Below are 22,636 nucleotides of genomic sequence, written 5' to 3'. Positions count from 1 at the left end.
TAGCGCACTTGTATTTTATATTGTACTTTTGTATGTTGTACACCGCCCAGGGAGCCATTGGTTATGGGCGGTTTATAAATGAAACTAAATAAATAAATAAATAATGGTGGGTGGGGCCTGAGGCAAAAGTGGGTGGAGCAATTAATGCACATTTTTACCTGCACACAGCAGGCTAGCTTCTACATGTACCTCTCTCTATCCTTCCTTCGGGCAAGCTAGAGGCATTAGCAGAGCTCAAGGACAGAAACAGACCCCCCCCCCCACAAGCAATATACCCCTTCCAGAAGCAGAAGATGACAATTGTAGCAGTCAGGTGTAAAAATTTGTTGATTTGATCAAAATGCTCCATGTTCTTTGTTTCAGAGAGGCCCAACAGGCATTTCAAAAGCATCCCTAGCCAATAACTGCACATTGGCGCAATCATTCAACCAGGCGGAGTTTTTATTAATATTGTTGTGTAAACTTTTATAGTACGTGCCAGAAGGCTGGCCACCTCTGCTCCAGCTTCCCACAGAGAAGAGCAGGGGGACGGGAAGGCCAGCAGCCCACCCCAGCCCAGCCCCATACGCTTCACTTCTGTTGTCTCCACTTTTTACATTTCAAACTCCTTCAGTCTGGTTTTGAAATGGCAGGATTTGCCAGAGTCTGGGACAAACACAGTTTTGTCCGTCGCATGTGGGAAATACATTGCCAAATGTATTAAAAGGCCTTTAAAATGAGCCATCACGGAAACGGAAGCCTTATTGTGCCTGTAGGGGCAGACGGCTCTGACAACCACTACAGGTACATGCTAAGGGGACGCTTCCTTCCAAGCCTTCATCACTGCACGCTCTTCACAAGGGGAGAAGGGTGGTGGCCGCTGTTCCAACCTGCTCATTGTCCTTAACATCCTTGCTTTTTCTCACTAGCTTCAGAAGTGGCAGCTATGATGGCTCTCTGTGTAAGGAGGGATAGGAGGAGGTATTCTGGGTGCAGGGGCCTGTACAACTTTTGATGACTTGAGCCACCTTTTGAACGGAAGCCTCCGTCAGCCTGCAGAACTCAATTAATGATTCAATTTAAAGGCTACCATCCTGTCCCTGACCTCAGAATTTGCCTTGTGAGAAGCAGCATCGCTCTTGAGGGAGCTATTTGGGTGTTTTATCTCCCCTACTCATTTCTATGAAATCAAGAGTGGACTTCAGATACGCGTGTTTCTTCCCTTCAGACCCCCCCCCCACTCCACCCCCAAGTAGAAGTGAATGCCTGACTTGTGGGATCCTGTACTTATTTGACTCATGCTCTCAGCTGAGCCCTGGCTACGGAAGCCAGTAAGCAATACACAGGTGCAATACCCACATTCATACACCTGCAACCTCTCCTGGCTCAAGCGGTTATCACGTTTATGCATGGTGCACAGAAAAGTAACACCAGCCCTAACAAAATTAATTAACCACACGGTCCCCTTTCCATAGCAGATCTTCCACACTGGCTGTGACTAAGACGCTTTAAAAATACAATCGGATTAACTACTTCCTCCTTTTCTTACGGGTGAGGAGGGGAGAGGAGGCGTCTGAGATCTAATATCCTTTCCTTTGAGTAGATTTCCCATGGCTTCCCCCACTCTCCCCCCCCAAAAATCATAGTTGAGAAATATGCTCTCAAGTGTGTATATTTGAACACAAGAATCCATGAGTCGGCGATGCGAGGTTGTTAGCATGCTGTGATGCATCATGTTTAAAAGGGAAAAAAAAAAAGTCTCCAAGTTGTTATTCCTCTCTTTTCTCAAAAAATGACATAGGGGGGAACAACCCCGCCCCCCTGGAAAGGTAAAAAATGATTGTGCATTGCATGATGATATCCGTCAAGATGTACTGCTTTGGTTCATGCAAACTCTTCCCCAGCTGGCTCACTACTGGCGGTCTGAATTGTGTGTGTTGGTTTTTTTAAAAAACAAACAAACAGCCACGTCGCTCTGTCCCATCAGCCATGCTCCTTCCACAAAACCAGGTGAATACTGTGGTCCGGCATGCTGGTGGCAAAGACCAAACCCACATCGTTCCTGCCATCTAAGCCGTCGAGCCAAGCCATTTCGCCCGCCAGGAAACTGGACCCCCTCTTTGACTTCCTGTACTCCGGCAGCGGCCAGCGGCTGATTAGTTTCTCTGTCCTCAAGTCCATTATGTACAGGTAGTGGTTATCAAACAGGAGGGCAAATATGTCACCAAAGCCAAGCAAGGACAAGTTTGCAAACTCGGGAGGTTTGATAACTCTGCGAGGAAAGAAAGGACACAAAAGGTCAGGAGAAAAAGGCACTGTGCGAGGAGAGGTGACCATCCGAGAAACTGGTTTTAAAATGGCGTAGATATAGAATGTAAACTGCAAAGGCAGCGTTTGCTGTCCAGGAGCACAGCTCCCACCTGCACCCTCCCCAGACGGCACAGGGGGTTGGGAGTCCAAGCTGCACGAAGAGGGTTTTGTGGTGTGGGTGGTAAAGCCTGTGCCTGCCTGTCACAATGATCTTGGGTAGGCAGCGGCGTCTCTGCCTGCGATTGACTGAGCTGCTCTCTGGATCACCGTCTCTGCCTGTCATTGGCTGAGCTGTTCTCTGGATAAGCATCTCTGCCTGCCATTGGCTGAGCTCTCTGGATAAGCGTCTCTGCCTGCCATTGGCTGAGCTGTTCTCTGGATAAGCGTCTCTGCCTGCCATTGGCTGAGCTGTTCTCTGGATAAGCGTCTCTGCCTGCCATTGGCTGAGCTGTTCTCTGGATAAGCGTCTCTGCCTGCCATTGGCTGAGCTGCTCTCTGGATCACCATCTCCGCCTGCCATTGGCTGAGCTGCTCTCTGGGTAAGCGTCTCGGCCTGCCATTGGCTGAGCTGCTCTCTGGATCAGCGTCTCTGCCTGCCATTGGCTGAGCTGCTGAAAGTTTAGAGGAGGAGAGGGAAGGCAGAGGGACTTATACCAGGGAGGAGGAACCTTTCTTCAGCCCAAGGGCCACATTCCCTTGTGGGCAACCTCCCAAGAAGGGCCACATTCCCTTGTGGGCAACCTCCCAAGAAGGGCCACAGTCCAATGGTGTGCAGGGCCAGAGGCAAAAAGTGGGCAGGGCAACAGATGTGGCTCCTCCCTTTGTGCAGCAGGCTATATTCCAGGACTGCAAAAGTTACACACACGCACGCACCCTTCCTCCTCTTATCAGGCAAGCAGGAGTTCAGGCATTATCCAGGTGCAGTTCAAGGACACATTTCAGCTAGGCAAAAGCACTCAAGGGGGGAGAGGGGAGTGGCCAAGTGACAGTCACGAGGGCCAGGCAAAGAAAGACCTGGAGGGCCACATTTGGCCCCTGGGGAACTCTGCCTTACACAGGCAGGAGCCTAGGAAAGGAATCGGTAGGGCAGGTTTGGGAAAGCGGCAGGCTGATTGGAATGCGGAAGGTCCAGAATGGGAACAGTGAGAAGGCTGGAGAAGAAAGAAAGAGAGAAAGAAAACAGGCAGAGGCGAGGAAGATTCTGTGATTCGAAATAAAGCACCTCTTTGTCTGCAGGTGATTGGCAAGTGTTATGTTGCAGCTTAAACACATTCCTCAGATTCAACACCTAAAGAACAGCAGGTTGTTTATCTTAAGCCTGTCCCTTCAGACCTCTTGGGCATGCCTCCACAGTGCAATCCAGTTACATGACTCCAGCAGGAAGGAGGCTAAGCACTAAGCTTCCTTTCTACACATCAGCCTCTAATAATAGCATGCAGACCCTGTCCCCTTCCTCCCCAAAGGAGCCCGCGGCGGCCAAAACACAAACAATGCATCTAAAAACAATTGCAGCACAGATGCAGTCTGGCACAAGGTCTCTACTCAAAAGGCTTGTTGGAAGAGGAAGGGCTTCAAGTAGGCACTGAAAAAAGATGGCGACTGGCTAACGTTCCAAAGGGTTGGTGCCAGCACACTAAAGGCCCGATTCCTATGTCAGATGGAACAATTCTCCTGCTAAGATGGCATCTGCAGGAGGCCCTCACCTGCAGAACCCAGTGATCGGCTGGGTGCATAAGGGGTGAGACGATCTTGCGGGTATTCAGAGCATTACCTGAGAATATCATAGCTGGCGAAGTCCCACTGGTACAACCCGATGGCAGAACTGCACACAATGTATTTCCCGTCAAAGTGAAGCCGCGGCTGGAGGGAGATGCTGCGGTCTTCCGAGACGGTCAGGGTTTTTAAGCATTTGCAGTTGATTTCTCTTCCAATCGGCCAGATCTGAAAGAAAACAAGACAAACAACCGATATGGAACGTGGGAGAGATTGCAGCAACAATGGGAGTGGAGGGGAAAGGGAGATGCTCTGCTAGCACCTCGCTTCACATGGAAACATCTACCTTGCGGCTCCTCAGGACTAGAACTCCCTCCCAAAACACTTACGATACCTTGGAGCAGCCTTTCTCAACCAGTGTGCCTCCAGATGTTGTTGGACCACAACTCCCATCGGCCTCAGCCAGCATTGCCAACGGTCAGGAAGATGGGAGTTGTGGTCCAACAACACCTGGAGGCACACTGGTTGGGAAAGGCTGCCTTGGAGGAAGGTGCCCCCTCCTCAACATCTGCCGAGCTGGGCAGTGTAACTCTTTTTTTAAAGCCCACAGTCCTTACAAAAGCAAAGCCCGTGCAACTGCATTCATTCCCAACTCTCCCTTTTCTCCCCGTCAAATCTAGATTGTAAGCTCCTCAGGGCAAAGACCTTTGTGCCTGCAGGAAGTGCCTGCAGGAAGAAGGAGAGCATTGCCACCCAGGGAAGGAGAGCCTGCTGTTGCTGCTGCTGTTGGAACACCACCTCCACCACCCTTCCCAGTGGGACTGCTGCCTGGCAGACGTGCCTCCTGCAGGACCAGGTCCCAGGTACCCAGCCAGCTGTGACTAATTTCCATCACCTGTCCCTCTCGGGAGGGATACATAAGCCGGCTGGCTGAGGTGGCCTGGGGTTTGGTTTTCTTTTGGGTGCCATTGGTTTTAGCTATGGGTGGGTTCGGTTTCGTTTTATATGGTAGTTCTTGGGTTTTTATGTAGTTTGTATGTTGTATTTTACTTTATCTTGTACGCCGCCTAGAGTGGCCGCTTGTGCGGCCAGATAGGCGGCCTAGAAATAAACTTTATTATTATTTATTATTATTACTTTGGTTTTGTTTGTTTGTTACATTTCAAAGCACCATCTGTATTGATAATAATAATATTGCTAGTCCTACCCAATGCTACTCAGGACTTGAAAAAATTAAAAATAATAGACATGACTAACCTAGATCCATTAACGTCAATGGACCCCATCTCCACCATACATTTAAAGCAGTCTCATACCACTTTAAATAGTAAAAGCTTTCCCCAACGCATCCTGGGAACTGTAGTTTGTGAAGGGTGCTGACAGCTGTTACGAGACTCCTATTCCCCTCACAGATTTACAATTCCCAGGGTCCTTATGAAGAAGGATTGATTGTTAAACCAATTTGGGAACTGTAGCTCTGTGAGGGGAATAGGGGACTCCAACAATTCTCAGCACTCTTTACAAACTACAGATCCCAGGATTGGGGGAAGCCATGACTGTTTAAAGTGGTATGATATTGTTTTACATGTAGGGTGCAGATGAGGTGCAGATGAGGTCCTAGTTGGATACAACCCATTATTATTATTGGGTTGGATCCAATAATTTCTACTCACAGTAGACCCACTGAAATTAATTTACCCAAGTTAGCCACATCTGTCTAGTTCAATGGGTCTACTCTGAGTAGGCCCAACATTAGATACAACACATTATTATTGTTTTTTAAAAAACTAGGGAGGACAGGCACACAAGCTATTAATAGTTTCAGTGATGCTCTCAATTCAGCTGGCACTCTCGAGAGCTTGTATTTTTTTAACAAAATGTATATACTGTTTGTGAGAAACCCCTAAGCAGTTTACAATTTTTTTAAAAAATTATCAATAAAACAAAAACTAGTAAAAACATGTTTAAAATGATTGAAAACAACAGTAGACTAAAAAGAGATTAAAACACATCACCATCTATGTGTCTGGATAGGCTTGCCTAACAAAAAACATTCTAAGCAGGAGCGGAAAAGAGTACAGCGATGTCAGTAGGCAACGAGTTCCAAAGCGTAGGTGCTGCCACACTAAAATAACAATTACTTTCAAGTGTGGAATGAGTATTACGTGGCACCTGTAACAGTGCCAGCTCTGCAGATCAAAGCGGTTGAGTAGCCACATAGGGGTAAGGCGGTCCTGCAAGTAAACTTTTATAATTTTTACATTTATGTCCTGCCCTTCCTCCAAGCAGCACAAGTCAGGGCACATGGTTTCATCATCCCCTTCCACGAGCCTCAATTTATCCTCACAACAATTGTGTGCGGTAAACCGAGAAAGAGTTGTACCTATTTCTAGTAGGTTGTAGTTATGTGCCTTCTAGTCGACTACGACTTATGGCGACCCTATTAATCGGCGACCTCCAAGAGCATCTGTCATGAACCACCCTGTTCAGATCTTGTAAGTTCAGGTCTGTGGCTTCCTTTAGGGAATCGATCCATCGCTTGTTTGACCTTCCTCTTTTTCTACTCCCTTCTGCTTTTCCCAGCATTATTGTCTTTTCTAGGGAATCAGGTCTTCTCATGATGTGTCCAAAGTATGATAACCTCAGTCTCATCATTTTAGCTTCTAGTGACAGTTCTGGTTTAATTTGTTCTGACACCCAAATGTTTGTCTTTTTCACAGTCCATGATGGTATGCGCAAAGCTCTCCTCCAACACCACATTTCAAATCAGTTGATTTTTCTCCTATCCCCTTTTTTCACTGTCCAACTTTCACATCTGTACATAGAGATTGGACATACTATGGTCTGAACAATCCTGACTTTAGTAGGTAGGTCTAGTCAAATTAGTGGACCCTAGTCATGTCCATTAATTTCAGCTACTCAGGGCTTTTTTTGTGTAACAGTACTCAACAGTACACAGTACAGTCACCTCATTTATTTTTCTGCTGTCTATAGCAACCACTCTGTGTTGGCACCCAGCAGCATTCTTATCAAGACATGGGTACTGACACCTCATTTCTTTTTACCAAAAAAAGTACTGGGTCTACGCTGAGTAGGATTAATGTTGGATGCACCTCCTAGCGATTGGTCGAAGGGGAGCTTCATCACCAAGTGGAGACTTGTATAAATCTGCCCTAGTCTGATACTATTATGGCTCTCAACTTAGCTGAAGCGTTATTATCTGTTTCTCAGCTCAATATGAGTTAAATGAAAAATAACAAAACAGTTAATTAAGGTGTCCAAGGGGCAGGGGGAGAAAATACACATTGGTTTTGAGTTTGGAATTCCAAAGCCTACATTTAAAAAAAGGAAAAGAAAACCAGACAGCTGATCATTTATTGTCACTGACAAGGTAATCAATCTAGACCATTCTTGTACATAAGCCCGCCAAAGTTACGAGTCAGCAATTTTCTTTACTAGCCTGCCAGGAGCCTAGTAGTCTGTATTTCCATTTTCTACAGAAAAAGGGAAGCCTCACCTCCATACAGTCTGCATGGAACTTCTTATTATCATCACCATCATCATTATTAGTCACTTGTTACCCGAAGGTCTCCAAGCAACTTACAACATTGTTAAAAACAAAGGTAAATATAAAATGTAAATGTACTGCCTTCAAGTCGATTCCGACTTATGGCGACCCTATGAATAGGGTTTTCATGAGGCTGAGAGGCAGCGACTGGCCCAAGGTCACCCAGTGAGCTTCATGGCTGTGTGGGGATTCGAACCCTGGTCTCCCAGGTCGTAGTCCAACACCTTAATCACTACACCACACTGGCTCTCCCAAAAGTAAATATACCACACCATAAAAACAAAATAATGAAATAACGACGAGCCCCCTAAAGCCACAGAAAGCTTTGGCAGCACACTGATACAAACATCATCTCAGTCTACCAAACGCTTGGGAAAAAAGATAAAGTCTTCACGTGGCGCCTAAAAGATGTCAATGAAGGCACCCGGCAGACCTCACTGGGGAACCTAGGCTTCTAACCTCTTGGCAGCCTAAAAAGAAAAAGCCTTCAACCAAGCAGACTGGCAGTCTTCCTAGTCCGATCCAGCAGGGCTCCTCTTATTATGGCAAACTTATTAATGCCAGCAATTTCCCCAGATTTCTGACACTCCATAAAGCTGACACTATGCATACCTTGATTTCATACTTATCTGCACTTAAAAGGATGTAATCCCCAGGGCTGTGCATGAGGGATTTGACTCTGCACTTCTGCAAGACCACCTGCAACAGGAACAAAGTTTGTGTAAGAATGGAGTCACACAAGTCACTAAAAACACACTGTGAGGTTTGTGCAGACACACTGATGTCCTGGGAAGTGGAAAACTCTCTCGATAGAAAAAGACACCTCCTGATCTATCATGACCAAGAAAAAGATGCCAAGATGGAGGCTATGGTTTGTACCCAACTAAACCATCATTCACGCAAAATGACTTCTGCAAGTGCAATGGAACTTTCCCTCCTTCTACTCCTACTGAATGGGCCCCCAAAGTCGGCTCTGGGGGTTCTCGCAATCTTCTGTTGCAGACTTGGGGGTGGTACAGGGGGGTGCGAGGAGAGGGAGGGGAACTTCCACTGCACACGTGAAAGTCGTTCTGCATACACAATTTGTTTGTTTATTGCACCTGTATACCGCACCATAGCCAAAGCTCTCTGTGCGGTTTACAACAATTAAAAACATTAAAAACAAATATACAAATTTAAAAACACATTTTTAAAAAGCCATTTAAAAACACATGCTAAAATGCCTGAGAGAAGAGGAAAGTCTTGACCTGGTGCCGAACAGATAACAGTGTTGGCGCCAGGCGCACCTCGTCAACAAAATAATTCCATAATTTGGGGGCCACCACTGAGAAGGCCCTCTCCCTTTTTGCCATCCTCCCAGCTTCCCTTGGAGTAGGCACCCGGAAGAGGGCCTCTGATGTTGAGCGTAGTGTACAGGTGGGTTCGTGATTGAGGCGGCATATACACACCATATATTTAAAGCACCAAAGAATCCTGGGAACTGTAGTTTGTTAAGGATGTTGGTAACTGTGGTTCTGCGATAGTTCCTAGGATTCTCAGGGGAAGCTTTAAATATATGGAATGTACATGTACTTTAAACGTATGGTGTGTCCGCAAGTGTACACATCCGCACTATATATTTAAAGCAGGATCACAATTGCTTTACACAGCCAAGGTATCCCCCAAAGAATCCTGGGAAGTATAGTTTGTGGTGCTGAGAGTTGTTAGGAGACCCCTATTCCCCACACAGAGCTACAATTCTTAGAGTGGTTTAACAATCAATCCCTTTTCGCAGGGAACTCTGGGAAGAAACTCAAAGGTTCTCAGGTAGCAGGGAAAGAGCCTTCTCTGTATCTCAACAGCTGCTGCCAATCAGAGTAGACAGCATGGGGCTAGACAGACCAACGGTCCAAGTCCATGTAAACCGCCCAGAGAGCTTCAGCTGTGGGGCGGTATATATAAACAAAGCTGTGGTTGTGTAACTGAAACAACCACATATTGCCTCACTGCTTGCCTTCACCCGCCACGTCCGCTTCCCTCTCGTGCTTTCCCTGTGGCGAATTTTTGTAGCTTCTCAGAGGAGGGACTGATCCTCTCCTGCTCTGGAAAGCATCACCGACACTAACGGCGTTACACAAAGAAATTACAAAATGCTGCATTTGCATCACCATTTCCCCTACCTGTCAGGCACCACCAACTGTAGCTCGGCAGTAGAGCATCTGCCTTACATGCAAAAGGTCCAGGGTTCAATCCCCGGCATCTCCAGGTAGGGCTGGGAGAGACTCGTCTTAAACCCTGGAAAGTTGTTGCCAGTCAGCGTCGACAAAACTGAGCGAGATGGACAAGTGGCAGCTTTCTATGTTCCTGTGTTTGGGAGCCTTGTCCCCGATTGCCGGATGCACAAAGGTGGTGAAGCAGCTATCTTAAGCCTGGGCTTCAAATGGTTTGCACTAATTTAGCCAGTGCTGTGAGCGGTTAGAGGGCTGGGCAAGGAACTGAGAAACCAGGGTTCAGATCCCCACTCGGCCATGAAAGCTCATCTTGGGCCAGTCACTCTCTCTCTCTGACACAGATTTCCTATTTATTCCCTTTTTTTGTCCTTGTGGATTGGTTTTTTTTCCTAGCGGTTTTCCATGGCTGAAGTGGAGTTTTTAAAAAAACGTTAACCTCAAAAATATCAGTATTAATATAGGTATTTCCCTCAAAATAATCAATATTATATTTTGAGGAAAATATCAGTATTTTTACAAAATCTATGAAAAAACCAATATTTAAAAAAATATTGATATTAATATTGATATTTTTTGAAGAAAATAAACCTGAATCGTTATTTGGCAAACACTGATCCCTTTTGAAGCGGTACAGCAAGGAAGTTCGATGGAGCGAAAATTGGACTGGCACCGAAATGTGCATCCCATCCCTAGTGTAAAGTTTAACTGGGAAGGGAGTCCATCCAGCCTACCTTTGTGACCCATTCCGTGTGCCCGGTCAGCGTATTGAGACACACTCCTGTAGACAAGGCCCAGACCTTCACAGTGAAATCCGCCGAGCCGCTGACCAGGATGTCGAGCTCATCGTTGTAATCAACACTGAAAACTACAAAAAAAGAGAGAGAGAGAGAGAGAGAGAGAGAGAAAGGAACTTTAAAGAAGATCAGTCGCACTGGTCCCTATTTTCTCATGTGGCTTGTCAGACTCAAGGGGGATGAGTAAGCAGTTCTTATATTGGGCCCTCCAGATGTTACTGAACTACAACTCCCATCAGCCCCAGCAAGCATGGTCAATGGCCAGAGGAGATGGCAGTAGCACTTCAGTAACATCTGGAGGGCCCAAAGGTTCCCCGTCCTGATGTATATGCAATTGTTGGGAGCCGCTCTGCAGTTTTGTTGATGCGGCTACCTTGAAATTTGGAGCTTTCCTTTCCGTGCAATAGGGATCGAGGGTGTAGTGGTCCGCAGTCTTAGACCCCTTACTTTTTTGGGAGCAGAGTCCCTATCTCTCTAGCATCCTACAAGCCAATCAGCATGAAAGGAGAGTGTGTTAGCCACTGAAAAGAGGCTTCTGACATGCTTCCTTGTCCTTTCCTGCTCACTGGAGCCAATCAGAGTGAAAAGAGGCGAGTCAGCCACTGAGAAGACTCTTCTCGGTAGCTAACACTCTCCCCTTTCATGCTGATTGGTTTCTAAGGACGTCTGTTGTTGTGGGAGAAAGCACATGCAAGAAGGACTGAGGGGTGTGGAGATGACGACAGGGAGCAAGCAAGCGAGGGGGTGGTGGCTTGACCATCATGAAGGGAGCCTGCACTTCTGAATCTGCTGCTACACTACTGATAGGGACACAGAATTTATAAGAGGGAGAGCCAGGTAATCCTGTTTGGAGAATGACCATCCAAAGATCAGCACTAAAGAATTGTAGAACGGCTCCTTGGTCACAATTTTTTTAAAAATGATAAAAATAGGCAACTGGCATACCAGGGAACATGAAAAGCTCCCTTATACTGAGTCAGACCATTGGTGCATCTAGCTCAGTATTACTACACTGACTGGCAGCGGCTCTTCTGGGTTTCAGACAGAGAGGTTCTCCCTGTCTGGAGCTGCCAGGGATTGAACCTGGGACAAGCTCAGTGGCAGAGCACCGGCTTTGCGGGCAGAGCACCCCAGATTCAATCCCCTGGGAATGCCCCCTGCTTGGAACCTTGGCGCGCTGCTGCCAGTCAGTGCAGACAATGCTAAGCTAGATGGACCATTGGTCTGACTCAGTATAAGGCAGCTTCCTATGTTCCTGATGCATATAAAGCAAATGCTACAGCCCTTTGGCCAGATGGTCTGGGAGGCCAGTTCCATGCAACATTGAAACTGGGCAAGGTGGCTGTTAATCCAAGGCAGGGGCTCAGCGGGGCTAGTCCGTGCAGGCAGGCGCTGCTGGAAAAGACCCAAAGGGCTTCAGCCTTTCCTGGGGACCCCGACCCACCTGCCCCCGTGTGGCCTCTGAAGTGCTGGGTCTTAGCCCCCGAGCTCCACTCCCAGCAGGCTACCGTGTTGTCAAAGGAGCCTGTGACCAGCTTTTGCTCATCAAACTTCACTGCTGCACAGGTGTGGGTCTGGATCCCGTAGATGCACTGCCCTGTGCTCACGTCCCACAGCTTTGCAGACAAGTCGTCCGAACCTGCGACCCCAAAGGAAGAAAGGAAGTAGGGGTTAGCGGCTGGGAAATCCGAAGGTTCAGAGGACAGTCAACGTGAGCCACAGAAGAACATCACCCAACTTGGACGTGGAGGAGTTAGGTTCAAATCTCAGCTCAGCTATAGGTTCATTAATTGGCTACACCCAATTTAAGCTTCCCAGTGACCCCATCTACAAAGTGTCACAGATGACAATCTGCCCTACAGTTCCTCAAACGCCTTGTAGATTTTCCCCCTGACATAAATTTGGAGGCCTGTTTCTTCAGCGCTCAAAACTGCTGACTTTTAGAATGAGTAAAAGGGAAAACAAGCCATCCTCAGGTAAGTGTGTCCTTAAGGGTATCTTCAGAATTTCTGTAGGAGCAGCTATTCCAAGCTGATCGTGAGACATGTCCAGATCAGTGGCTCGTACAGAAATAGGGGGCAGGCAAGCCTTCTGCAAAAAGAGTGACTGAATGATCCAATCTGAAGCTCCAGTGTAAAATTACCTAGCCATAGGCTGATTGGAGGGAGGGAAAGTGAGAGCACTTAGTCACACAAAGACACATCAGGCAGACTCCTCTTCAAGTGAATTGTTGGCCACAAGGGAGGTGGTTATTAGCCATCCTTTTATGGTATTTAAAAATACCTTGGCACAGTTAAAAATGGAGGGAGGGCAGCTACGAGAGAACTAGAAAAGGTCCTCAAATGCAAAGATGTATCACTGAACACCAAAGTGAGGATCATTCAGACCATGGTATTCCCGATCTCTATGTATGGATGTGAAAGCTGGACAGTGAAAAAGGCAGATAAGAGAAAAATCAACTCATTTGAAATGTGGTGTTGAAGGAAGGCTTTGTGCATACCATGGACCATGAAAAAGACAAATAATTGGGTGTTAGAACAAATTAAACCAGAACTATCACTAGAAGCTAAAATTATGAAACTGAGGTTATCATACTTTGGACACATGATTCACTAGAAGAGACAATAATGCTGGGAAAAACAGAAGGGAGTAGAAAAAGAGGAAGGCCAAACAAGAGATGGATTGGTTCCATAAAGGAAGCTGAACTTACAAGACCTGAACAGGGTGGATTACAACAGATGCTATTGGAGGTTGCTGATTCATAGGGTCGCCATAAGTCATAATCGACTTGAAGGCACATAATACACACAAGTATGGAAAGCACTAGCACAAGACAGCCTTCAAGGTGTGATGCCAACAGGTTTTTTTTACAGCCCCTCCCAATTTATTCATAAAAAATCATTTTTAAAAAATGAAAAACTACTGACAGTCGCTACAGGTACTCCACTATGATACTGTCACACCAAAAGGTATTTTTTGTGGTTCCCCCCTCCAAACCCCTCAAAATTGTCCTTTAATTTTTCTAAGCGCCACCCCCACTTTGATACGCAGCCCCTGGAGGGTTGCCCCTAGGTCAATAAGGCCCTTGCCCAAACAAGAAAAGACACCCCTACTTTCAGGCTACACTGAATATCTTGGGGAACATGGAGGCTGAATCTCTGTTGGCAATGAAAATAAAACAAGTTTCTAGTCCTGAGGTATGCAGGGGAAATATACCCATGCCCTTCTTTTCCTTGAGAAGGCTTTCAGATGCCTGTCTTTGGTGCAGAACCCGTGTGCAATTAAGCAAACAAGGATGCAAAAAGCCTCATGGTAGACAATTGATTCAGACGGAATAATTTGGATTTTGATCAGGGGAGTGAGTGGTTGGCGCAGAACACACAGTCCTGTTCACATGCAAAAGCAGCCTCCAATACTGGAAGAGGAAGCGTATGGTCATGCATGATAGGATCCAATGACAATTAACCCTCCCATTACTAAGGAAATCAAAGCAATCTGTTGTTTGGCTACTCAGAAAACTTTGGCTTACAAATAAATCCCCCACCGCACTTTCCGGGACAGAAATGATGATTTATTATTAGGCCAGTTGCTTTCATAGAATAGTAGAGTTGGAAGGGGCCTGTAAGGCCATCAAGTCCAACCCCCTGCTCAATGCAGGAATCCAAATCAAAGCATTCCCGACAGATGGCTGTCCAGCTGCCTCTTGAATGCCTCCAGTGTCGGAGAGCCCACTACCTCTCTAGGTAATTGGTTCCATTGTCGCATGGCTCTAACAGTTAGGAAGTTTTTCCTGATGTCCAGTCGAAATCTGGCTTCCTGTAACTTGAGCCCATTATTCCGTGTCCTGCACTCTGGGACGATCGAGAAGAGATCCCGGCCCTCCTCTGTGTGACAACCTTTCATGTACTTGAAGCGTGTATAATCAAATCAATACTCCTGCTTCTCTACACACACCCCTTTTGTTTAAGAGGGCATTTGAGTGTTGTTTGGTTCAAATGGAAAAATAAAATCAATCCTCACAGGAAGTCTCACACACACAGATTGCAAGTCAGGGAAGGGGAATTTGTAGGGGAGACTGGCCTGAAGCTAAAGGGGGATCTGCCTCCTAGGAATGTGCTCTAGACTGTAGAAAACCAAAGGTGAAGACACCCTTCCTTGAACAGACACACACTGGCTGTGTTCAAACACCTCAATAAACTGTGGTTAACATGACAGCAATGAGCCTAGCCTTCTCCAAACCTCACATCATCCACCCACTGGTGCAAGGAGATAGGAAGTTTTCGCTCCTGATTAGCCACAGTTTAGCATGACATGCGAACCCTAAAGTGTTTTGTTTGAAATAAGATGACTTCAGACCATGGTTTATGAAACTGGCTTGTTTCCACAAATCACTGTAAAAATTAAACACAGGTTTGGGGAACATGATGTCCTTTTCTCACCAGGCTCGTTAAGGAGGCGAAAGACTCCCCAGCAGAAACGCAAGTGAAGGCAGCGCAAGGGCAGTGTCCAGAGTCAGTCCAAAGCCCAAGTCCAGGGTCTATTCTATCTCAAAGCCAAGGGGGTCAGGTAAGAATCAGGGTCAGAGCAGTCTGGGGTCAGAAGCCAAGCAGTGTGTAAGCAAGGCAGGTAAGGGACAAGGCAAGAGACAGGTCCGGGGTTCCCAGGCAATCTTTAGACAGGGCAGGCGCAGAGCTAGTGTATAGACGTTGTTCCAGCAGCCCTTCTGGCCTGGCACTGAGGTTTTTATGCTGGAGCTGCTAAACCACACCCCAACCTCAACTGACTCCCAATGATCACCTGCAGCCAGACCTTTACTCCCGAGGAGTCCGGGCCTGTAGTCGGGCACTCCTCCGGATGGGCTGGATCTCCATCTGGTGTCAGAGCCGACGCCTTTCCCTTGGGCTCACAGGCGTTTAGCCTCGATGACAGAGGCCAAATTTACCCTGGGTGCAGTCGTCCTGTCCTGATCCTTATCACAGGATCCTGGCCCCTCACCCTTAGATGGAACCTGAGCCAAGGATGGGTCCAAGACCGGAGCCTCCTGGTTCTTCTCCGGATGGGGACGCCTCTGGCTGGGACCAGACACATGGCGAGCTGCAGCTAGATAAACACAAATGCTTCTGAACTCCTCTTTGAAGCTGTCAAGGAGGAACATATGAGCCCAGGTGGGAGGCAGAGGCCAGGCTCATTCTCGTCATGACAAACCATGGTTTATTGTGATGTCCATGCACAGCCATTGGACGCAAAGAGCAGCCATGACAACTTGTGCTTACATCTCCTATCATTACCCATAGCGAGCTGTGAATCATCAAATCCCTAGATCAAATCTTGCTCTTGTTGTAACGTCACTAGGAAACTTTACCGAAGCTTCTCCGCCCCTACTATATCTATATACCACCTCAATTATTATTTTGACAATTTATATACCATTTAATTACAATAGTCTCGAAGCAGTGTGCAAGTAGTTCAACAATACAGCTGTTTTTTATCTTTGTTGCAATTATACAATCAGAATTCAGTTAAAATGCCTGCTGAATTTTTTTTTTTAAAGTCTTCAGAAGGTGCCATGAGTTCAACAGGGAGAGGGCGCCTGTCTGACCACAACTGGAGGGATCCTGAATGAAGGGATGAATTACATAGCAAAATTGCCTTATACTGAGCCAGACCATTGGCCCACACCAGGGATGGAGGTACATGTGGCTTTCCTGATGTTGTTGGGAGTGCAGCTCCCAGCATTCCTGACCACTGGTCATGATGGCTGGGGCTGATGGGAATTGGAGTCCACCAATGTTTAGAATGTCACCATTTCCTCATCCATGATCTACATTGTCTAGCAAAGGCTCTCCAGGATTTCAGGGCAGTGTCTTTCCCAGCGACATCAGGGACTGAATGTGTCACTTTTTTTGCATGCAAAGCACACACGCAGTACCACTGAGCTATGACCCCCTTCAAGAGGCACTTGCTACCTCTGTCTACTTCTAAGCCATGTACACTGAAAATATTTTTAAACAAACTTTAAAAAACTGTGCTGTCCAGCTAGCTGGGAGAACATCTTTCTAGTAAAAGTATTCTTCCGCGATTACTCCAACTGATCCACTGATACCCTTATTCATTATTCTTCTTTATTTATTACGGACTTGTTTAGAGCATTTTGGGGAGTGCGTCTAAGGTTGCGAACCACCACACCTGAACAAGAGCAGCAGAAACCAGCTGATTTTAAAAGTGTGTCTGATTGCAAGGGGCAATCTCGCCTGTCCTCCAAAAGCTCTCTCCCAGAGCTTGCTCTTGCAGAAGATGCAGTCTTGGAATCGTTTGGAACAAGAAGCCCAACGATCAGGAGGTCCCTGGGCCAAATCCTAGCTGATCATGACACTTGCTCGCCCTTCCCGAGAATATGAGCCTTAACTCACCTAGGGTCTCAGGCTCAACACGCAGCATTTCCACTTGAGACCGCATGTGAATTTTCCCAACTGCTCTAGGACTCCTTAGACATTGAGCAGGAGTTTGTCAGTAAGAGCTCACCTCAAAACAGTTTGTGCGTGGGGGAGGGCGTTAACTCAGTGGTGGAACATCTGCCTTGCATGCACGAGGTCCCAAGTTCAATCCCCGGCACCTCCAGCTAGGGCTGGGAGAGATCCCTGTCGAAAACCCTGGAGAGCTGCTGCCAATACTGAGCTAGATGGACCAATGGTCTGACGCAGCTTCCCCTGTTTCCTGGCTGTTTTTCTTTCACTGAAATGTGCAGCTGCCATGGAAAGTGACAGTGGCACCCTCGAAAAAGGCCTAGAACTCTCCGCAATGGGTTGGGTTACTCAACAGAGTTGGTCTGTGTGGGAAAATGTTAGGCTATGGTCTGAAGGCACATGAGGCCAGCTCCCTGCTGAAGCTAAGCAGGGTCAGGTCTGGTCAGTGCCTGGATGGGAGACCGCCTGGGAACCATAGGGAAGCCGCTGTGGGTTTCTATCATGGAAAGAAAGGCGGGGTATAAATGTAATCAATCAATCAATCAATCAATCAATCAATAAACTGAAGATCAAAAGTCCAAAAACCCCCACAGTGGAATAGAAGGACCTGTGGTCTGACTTATGTCCACCCTGTCAGAACATGGGCCACAGCACCTGCAAGATTGTGGCTTCAGTTCCAAGCGTTTCCATTTAAAAAAACCTGGCCAGTAGCGAGGCTGGGAAAGAACTCAAGACTCTGAGAGGTGCTGTCCATCAGAGTGGAAAATCCTAAGTTAAATGAACCAATGGTCTGCCTGAGCTTTCAGAGCTTTTTATATCTTTACGGATGCCTTGTTTGGGAAACACTGCATTAATCTTTCTAGCAGACCCAAAAGGTAGGCCAGATTGGAGACCGAAGCCAAGAGAAGCAAGCAACTCCTTGAAGGCCAGCCTCACAACCACGGTGAGATTTGAGCGTGTGACTTCCTGGCTCACAGCTCTCGCAAGTCCCCTTTGGCTGGTACACACCACCAAGTCTCCTTGCACCACTCAGCCCAGGTCACCTGAGCCGTCCTACCTGTACAAAGAAGTCCATCTTTATAGTAAAGTGCGTACACCCGGGCACTGTGTCCGATCAGCGAGGAGGTCTCAAAGGCTTCGTGGTCCTCCAGTTGCTTCATCCTTAAGATGGCCTTCAGATACACCTTCTTCCAATGCAAAGCATCTTGGAGAGAGTCGTCGATCTGCCAGCCCAGGTTCCGACAGGCAGTCTGCCACACCTCCATGCAGGCACTTATGACCTTGTTCCATTGCTTAGAGACGAGGCAACACGTGAGTAAGGTCTGGGGGTCAAGCCATTTTAACAAATAGAAACTGAGTTCCAGCGGGAGGAGTCTGAGGAAGTCCCGTTTGAGGAGGGTCTCTAGGTTATTGGAGAGGTGCCTGAGCTGGATAGCCCCGCTCAAGCCAATCAGGTGATCCAGCGACTCATTTTTCTGCAAGTCCGTCAGAGAGAGAAACGTAACAGAAATATTATCAAGCCATGCTTCAAAGTCCTTTCTCTCCATAAGGTTATGGAAATATTTACCTGCGGTACATCAAAATACAGTATTAGTTCTGCTCAAAAACCAAAACAGAAACATCATTTCCTTTTTAAAAAAAGAAAAGGAATGACACATTCACAGCCTCTGCCATGTTTCAATCCAGTGGGCAGCATTCAATGCCCTCCTTTTGCTAGTACAAGAATTTACATTTGCATAATGGAACCTCTCCCCCACTCCTCAATTGTGCCCCGCACCCTTCCTAAATCTGCTCCAGAGAGTTGGGGGCAAAAATGAATGTAAGGGGTATGCAAGTAAGGAAAGGAGGGAACGTTCTGTTGTGCTAACATAAATTCTTCTGCTGACAGGAGTTACTTAATGTGGCACTGGATACAAGCTAATGTTGATAAGGCGATACAGGGTGGTTAATATTTTAAAATCAGCAACGTACAATTTGAACAAGAGCTAGCTGCCTCTTCAGACAGAGGAAGGGGAGCACAACATGCCAGATATTGTGGGATTTTAGTCTGTCTGGTGCAAAATACAGTGACTCCTTTGGAACCCTGTAAAATCTCGTGCCGGAAGCTAGTCCTCATGTTTAGCAAGAAGATGTAAAAAACACTCCAAAATCTATCCAAAGGAACTTCCTAGACGTTAATAACTCTAGTATCCACTCAAACTAAGTTTTTGCAGTATAGGACTGGGCTCAAAGTACTTGCTGCTGTAATACTGACCACTTAGATCAGCGGTGGGGAACCTCCAGGTCACAAGCCTAATTAGGTCCTCCAGGCCTCTCCAGTTGGCCTTCCCCAGGCCATTTTAGCCATGCCATCCAGCTGCCACACATCTGACATGACATCAGGTGTGGGGCAGGTAAAGATGGGGCTGGGCCAAAAGGGGGTTTGCAGGCACTGCCAACCTGCTGATTATCAGTGCTTCCAAAGTGCTGTGCCTTTGCCCACCTGGCTTGATTTCAAACCCCACAGGCAAACGAAAATGGAGCACCTGACATCATTGTGACATCAGGTAACTGACAGGTGGGAGTCTCCTATTGAGACTGGGCCCACAGGGGGTGGGCAAGACAAGGATCCGGCCCGCTAGCCACATCCAATTCCCTACCCCTGGTTTAGGTTTACCAGGGGACCTGTTCAGAGAGGACTGGAGAATGGACAGCCATGCCTTGCAGCAAGGAGCTGGACCAGAAGGCATGCTGGTTCTATTCATCTTTTCAGTTCTCTTCTCCCTGCCTCAGAGTTTGATGGGAAAGGGGGCGCACTTACCTTAAATAGTTGTCTGTATTAGAACGCTGCTCAGCAGGTAGTGGCCAATCCTCTTCTTGCTCTTTGGAACCCGACAGGGGTTGGGACTTCTCTGCGGCCATTTCTCCTGCAGGATTAACAAGAACCATCTCAGTGACTGAGCTCAGATTTAAAGCATTGCTGAGCATACAGCTCTCTCTTCTCTATCCAACGTCCGAAGTATGTTCTGGGAGATCCAAAACCCACTACTGCTACCGCTCACCTTTGGCCTTGCAAATTCGCTAACTTTCCAACTTGATTCACCTGACTAAGGGATATTTCTTTACTACTAGTAGTATTTAGGCTGCAATCCTTTTCCTGCTTTCTGAGGAGAAAGTCCCATTAAAGTCAAGCGGGCTTGCTCCAAAGTGTGTGTTAAGATCCAGGTGTTAAGGAGAGCAGCACGCTTTTGTTTTTTCTTGGAAGGTAGCTCTTGATGAGGAATCTAAGTGAGAGCAGGAAAGTGGTTTGAGTTTATCATCGTTGGCCATAATACAACTTCTGAGAGGATGCAAACAAACAAACAAATTAATTAATAATATTAGCACTAATTTTCATGCGTAAGACTCCCATAAAAATACATGCATGTGTGGCATGCAAGAAACTGTTTGCCAGCCTATGCATCTCAGGTTTCTGGACCCAACTATGGAAAGGAAGGATGGGGAAGAGGCCATGGCTCAATGGTAGAGCTTCTGCTTTGCATGCAGAAGGTCCCAGGTTCATTTCCTGGCATCTCCAGTTAGAGTTGGGAATGTCACCTTGTCTGAAACCCCAGAGAGACGCTGCCAATCAATGTAGACCAGGGGTAGGGAACCTCCAGACTCTAGGCCAATCATGGGCCTTCAGGGGGTCCCATTTCATCCCCCAGGCCATTTTCTCCAAAACATACCAACTCACCGGAGTCACTAGTGATATCAACAGATATGCAGCAGCACTGGGTTTAATTTTGCAGTGGGTGGCCATCTGTTCCCAGCAGGAAATAAGATCACACAGCCAAGGGAACAGGATTTAATCCCAGCTCAACAGCTGAATGGGGATTAAAGCCCAGTGCAAAAGCACCCTTTGAAGCAGCTCGCACGTGAGACATACTTCAAAGTGGCTTTTGCAAAGACTTTAAGACAGCTCCTGCACTCTTGTCTGTCTTGGAAGAAGCTTTTGCAAGTCTCTGTCCCACTCCCCTTTACCCCATCTCAGGGACTTAAAAAGGAAGCACAAGGGATTTTGACATGTGGGCAGGGCAATCATGCGGCATCATAAATGGACCTATCACATATGGCCTGCAAGGCAGATCCTGATAAGGATCTAGCCTGTGGAGCCAAAAAGGTTCCCCATCCTTGATGCAGACAATACTGAGCTAGACAGACCAATAGTCTGACTCAGTGCAAGGTAGCTCCCTATGTATTCCAATGACTGTCTGGGAAGCAATCCATGCACGTGATGTGTTCATAGGAATACATGAAGTTGGCTTATATCAGGTCAGGCTATTTTGTCACATAGACTGGTCTACACTGATGCGTTGGTGGCAGCTCCCCAAGAAAGGAGATCCTTCCTACTACCTGATTTTTCTTTTAAGGTAAAGATCACAGGCATCGAACCTTTCTAGGTCCTTCTGCATATACAAAACATGCATTCTACCACTAAGCTACAGTCCATCCCTCATCTGCACCTGGATAATATTCACATGTGAAATTTGCCTCTTAAAAGCTTGGGGTGGGTAGAAAAACATCCATGGAACTAATTCAGTATTAGAAAACAAGAAAAGTTTTTGTGGGACAAATTAAACACAGAGCTCCACAGCATCAGCTGGGCCGAGAATCTGACCCTCCTCCAACCCATCTGAGATTGACAGCCCTGAGCCAGTGTGGTGTGTAGCGGTTTAGAGTGTCACACCCAGATCTGGGAGACCACGGTTCAAATCCCTAATTGGCCGGGAAGCTCAGTAGCTGATTTTTTTGGTCCATCGCCCAGGAAGCATGAAATGCAGGCTGGAGGGAAGAATCATGTATGCTACCTTGAGCTTATTTGGGAGAAGGGCGGGGGATGTAAATGCAGTAATACATAATAAATAAAAATAATAATTAATTAAAAAGATGCATGGCACCGCAAATCAACGCAAATCTCATTCTCTGCAGAGGTTACACCCCATGCCCAACCACACACCACCTGATCTACACCTACCTCAACCGGGGGGGGGGGAGAAATTTGTCTTTCCTCAACCTCCCCTCCCCAGGCCTAGTTCCCACCCCTCCTCCATCCTCGAGGACCCACCCCCTTCCTGCAGCCTATCTCTATAACAACCCACCTATGTCCCGCCTCCTTCCCTCACCTTCCCCAGCCATCCTTTCCCCATCACGCCCCATCCTTCTTCCCTTCCCAACCCGTTTTTCTTTTTCGGGGCGGGGTGGGAGGTTCCAACCTGTCGCCGCCGGGTCCCAGCAAATACTCTAACCCCCCCACCAGGAACTTCCGGCGCGAGCACCTGACGTCACCGCCCCGCGCCTCTTCCCTCCCTCTTTTCGTACTCGAGAGTCACTTCCGTCCTGACTGCGGGAAACGGCGATAGTAAAGCTAAGGAAAGGCACCCATAGAGATAGAAAATAGAAAACATACGTCTGAACTATCCATAAAAAAAACCTGAAAGCCTCCTTTGTACTCTATAATCCTACAGAGTCACAAGATTTCTCTGACTTATCCCTAGATTGATGCCGCTCTATCCCTTGGTCCTCTCTGTGGTGTTGGAAAACTAAGTTCAGACAGGAAGTTGCCCGTGACAGCTATAA

General features: G+C 47.1%; 1 protein-coding gene across 5 annotated transcripts; it reads right to left on the bottom strand.

Moving 5' to 3' along the window:
* Positions 1-423: 423 nt before the first annotated feature.
* FBXW2 (F-box and WD repeat domain containing 2) lies at positions 424-22,488 on the bottom strand. 5 transcript variants are annotated; one of them, XM_061604076.1, is made up of 8 exons: positions 22,467-22,488; positions 19,839-19,944; positions 18,096-18,605; positions 12,019-12,213; positions 10,512-10,645; positions 8,183-8,269; positions 4,061-4,230; positions 424-2,251 (listed from the first exon to the last, which is right to left on the bottom strand). In XM_061604076.1, exons 3-8 carry the CDS (start codon positions 18,583-18,585, stop codon positions 1,963-1,965), a joined length of 1,365 nt encoding a protein of 454 aa, XP_061460060.1. In that variant the 5' UTR covers positions 18,586-18,605; positions 19,839-19,944; positions 22,467-22,488; the 3' UTR covers positions 424-1,962. The 5 variants fall into 5 exon arrangements, with proteins under 5 accessions (XP_061460060.1, XP_061460059.1, XP_061460056.1 ...); XM_061604075.1 differs by lacking the exon at positions 22,467-22,488 and adding an exon at positions 22,336-22,398; XM_061604072.1 differs by lacking the exon at positions 22,467-22,488 and adding an exon at positions 22,273-22,379.
* Between the last annotated feature and the right edge of the window lie 148 nt (positions 22,489-22,636).

Source organism: Rhineura floridana, chromosome 20 (assembly GCF_030035675.1).
Source record: "Rhineura floridana isolate rRhiFlo1 chromosome 20, rRhiFlo1.hap2, whole genome shotgun sequence".
Taxonomy (NCBI): domain Eukaryota; kingdom Metazoa; phylum Chordata; class Lepidosauria; order Squamata; family Rhineuridae; genus Rhineura; species Rhineura floridana.
This window is presented reverse-complemented; position numbering and strand designations above follow the sequence as displayed.

What these genes read in the sequence shown, in the direction of transcription:
- FBXW2 (XM_061604076.1), bottom strand. Translation starts at nt 18,585, where the DNA reads ATGGAGAGAAAGGACTTTGAAGCATGGCTTGATAATATTTCTGTTACG. An exon ending in AGATGGACTTCTTTGTACAG is followed by an intron (nt 12,214 to 18,095) that starts GTAGGACGGCTC and finishes TTGGGGTCGCAG; the next exon opens with GTTCGGACGACTTGTCTGCA. An exon ending in ACACGGAATGGGTCACAAAG is followed by an intron (nt 8,270 to 10,511) that starts GTAGGCTGGATG and finishes TTCCTGTTGCAG; the next exon opens with GTGGTCTTGCAGAAGTGCAG.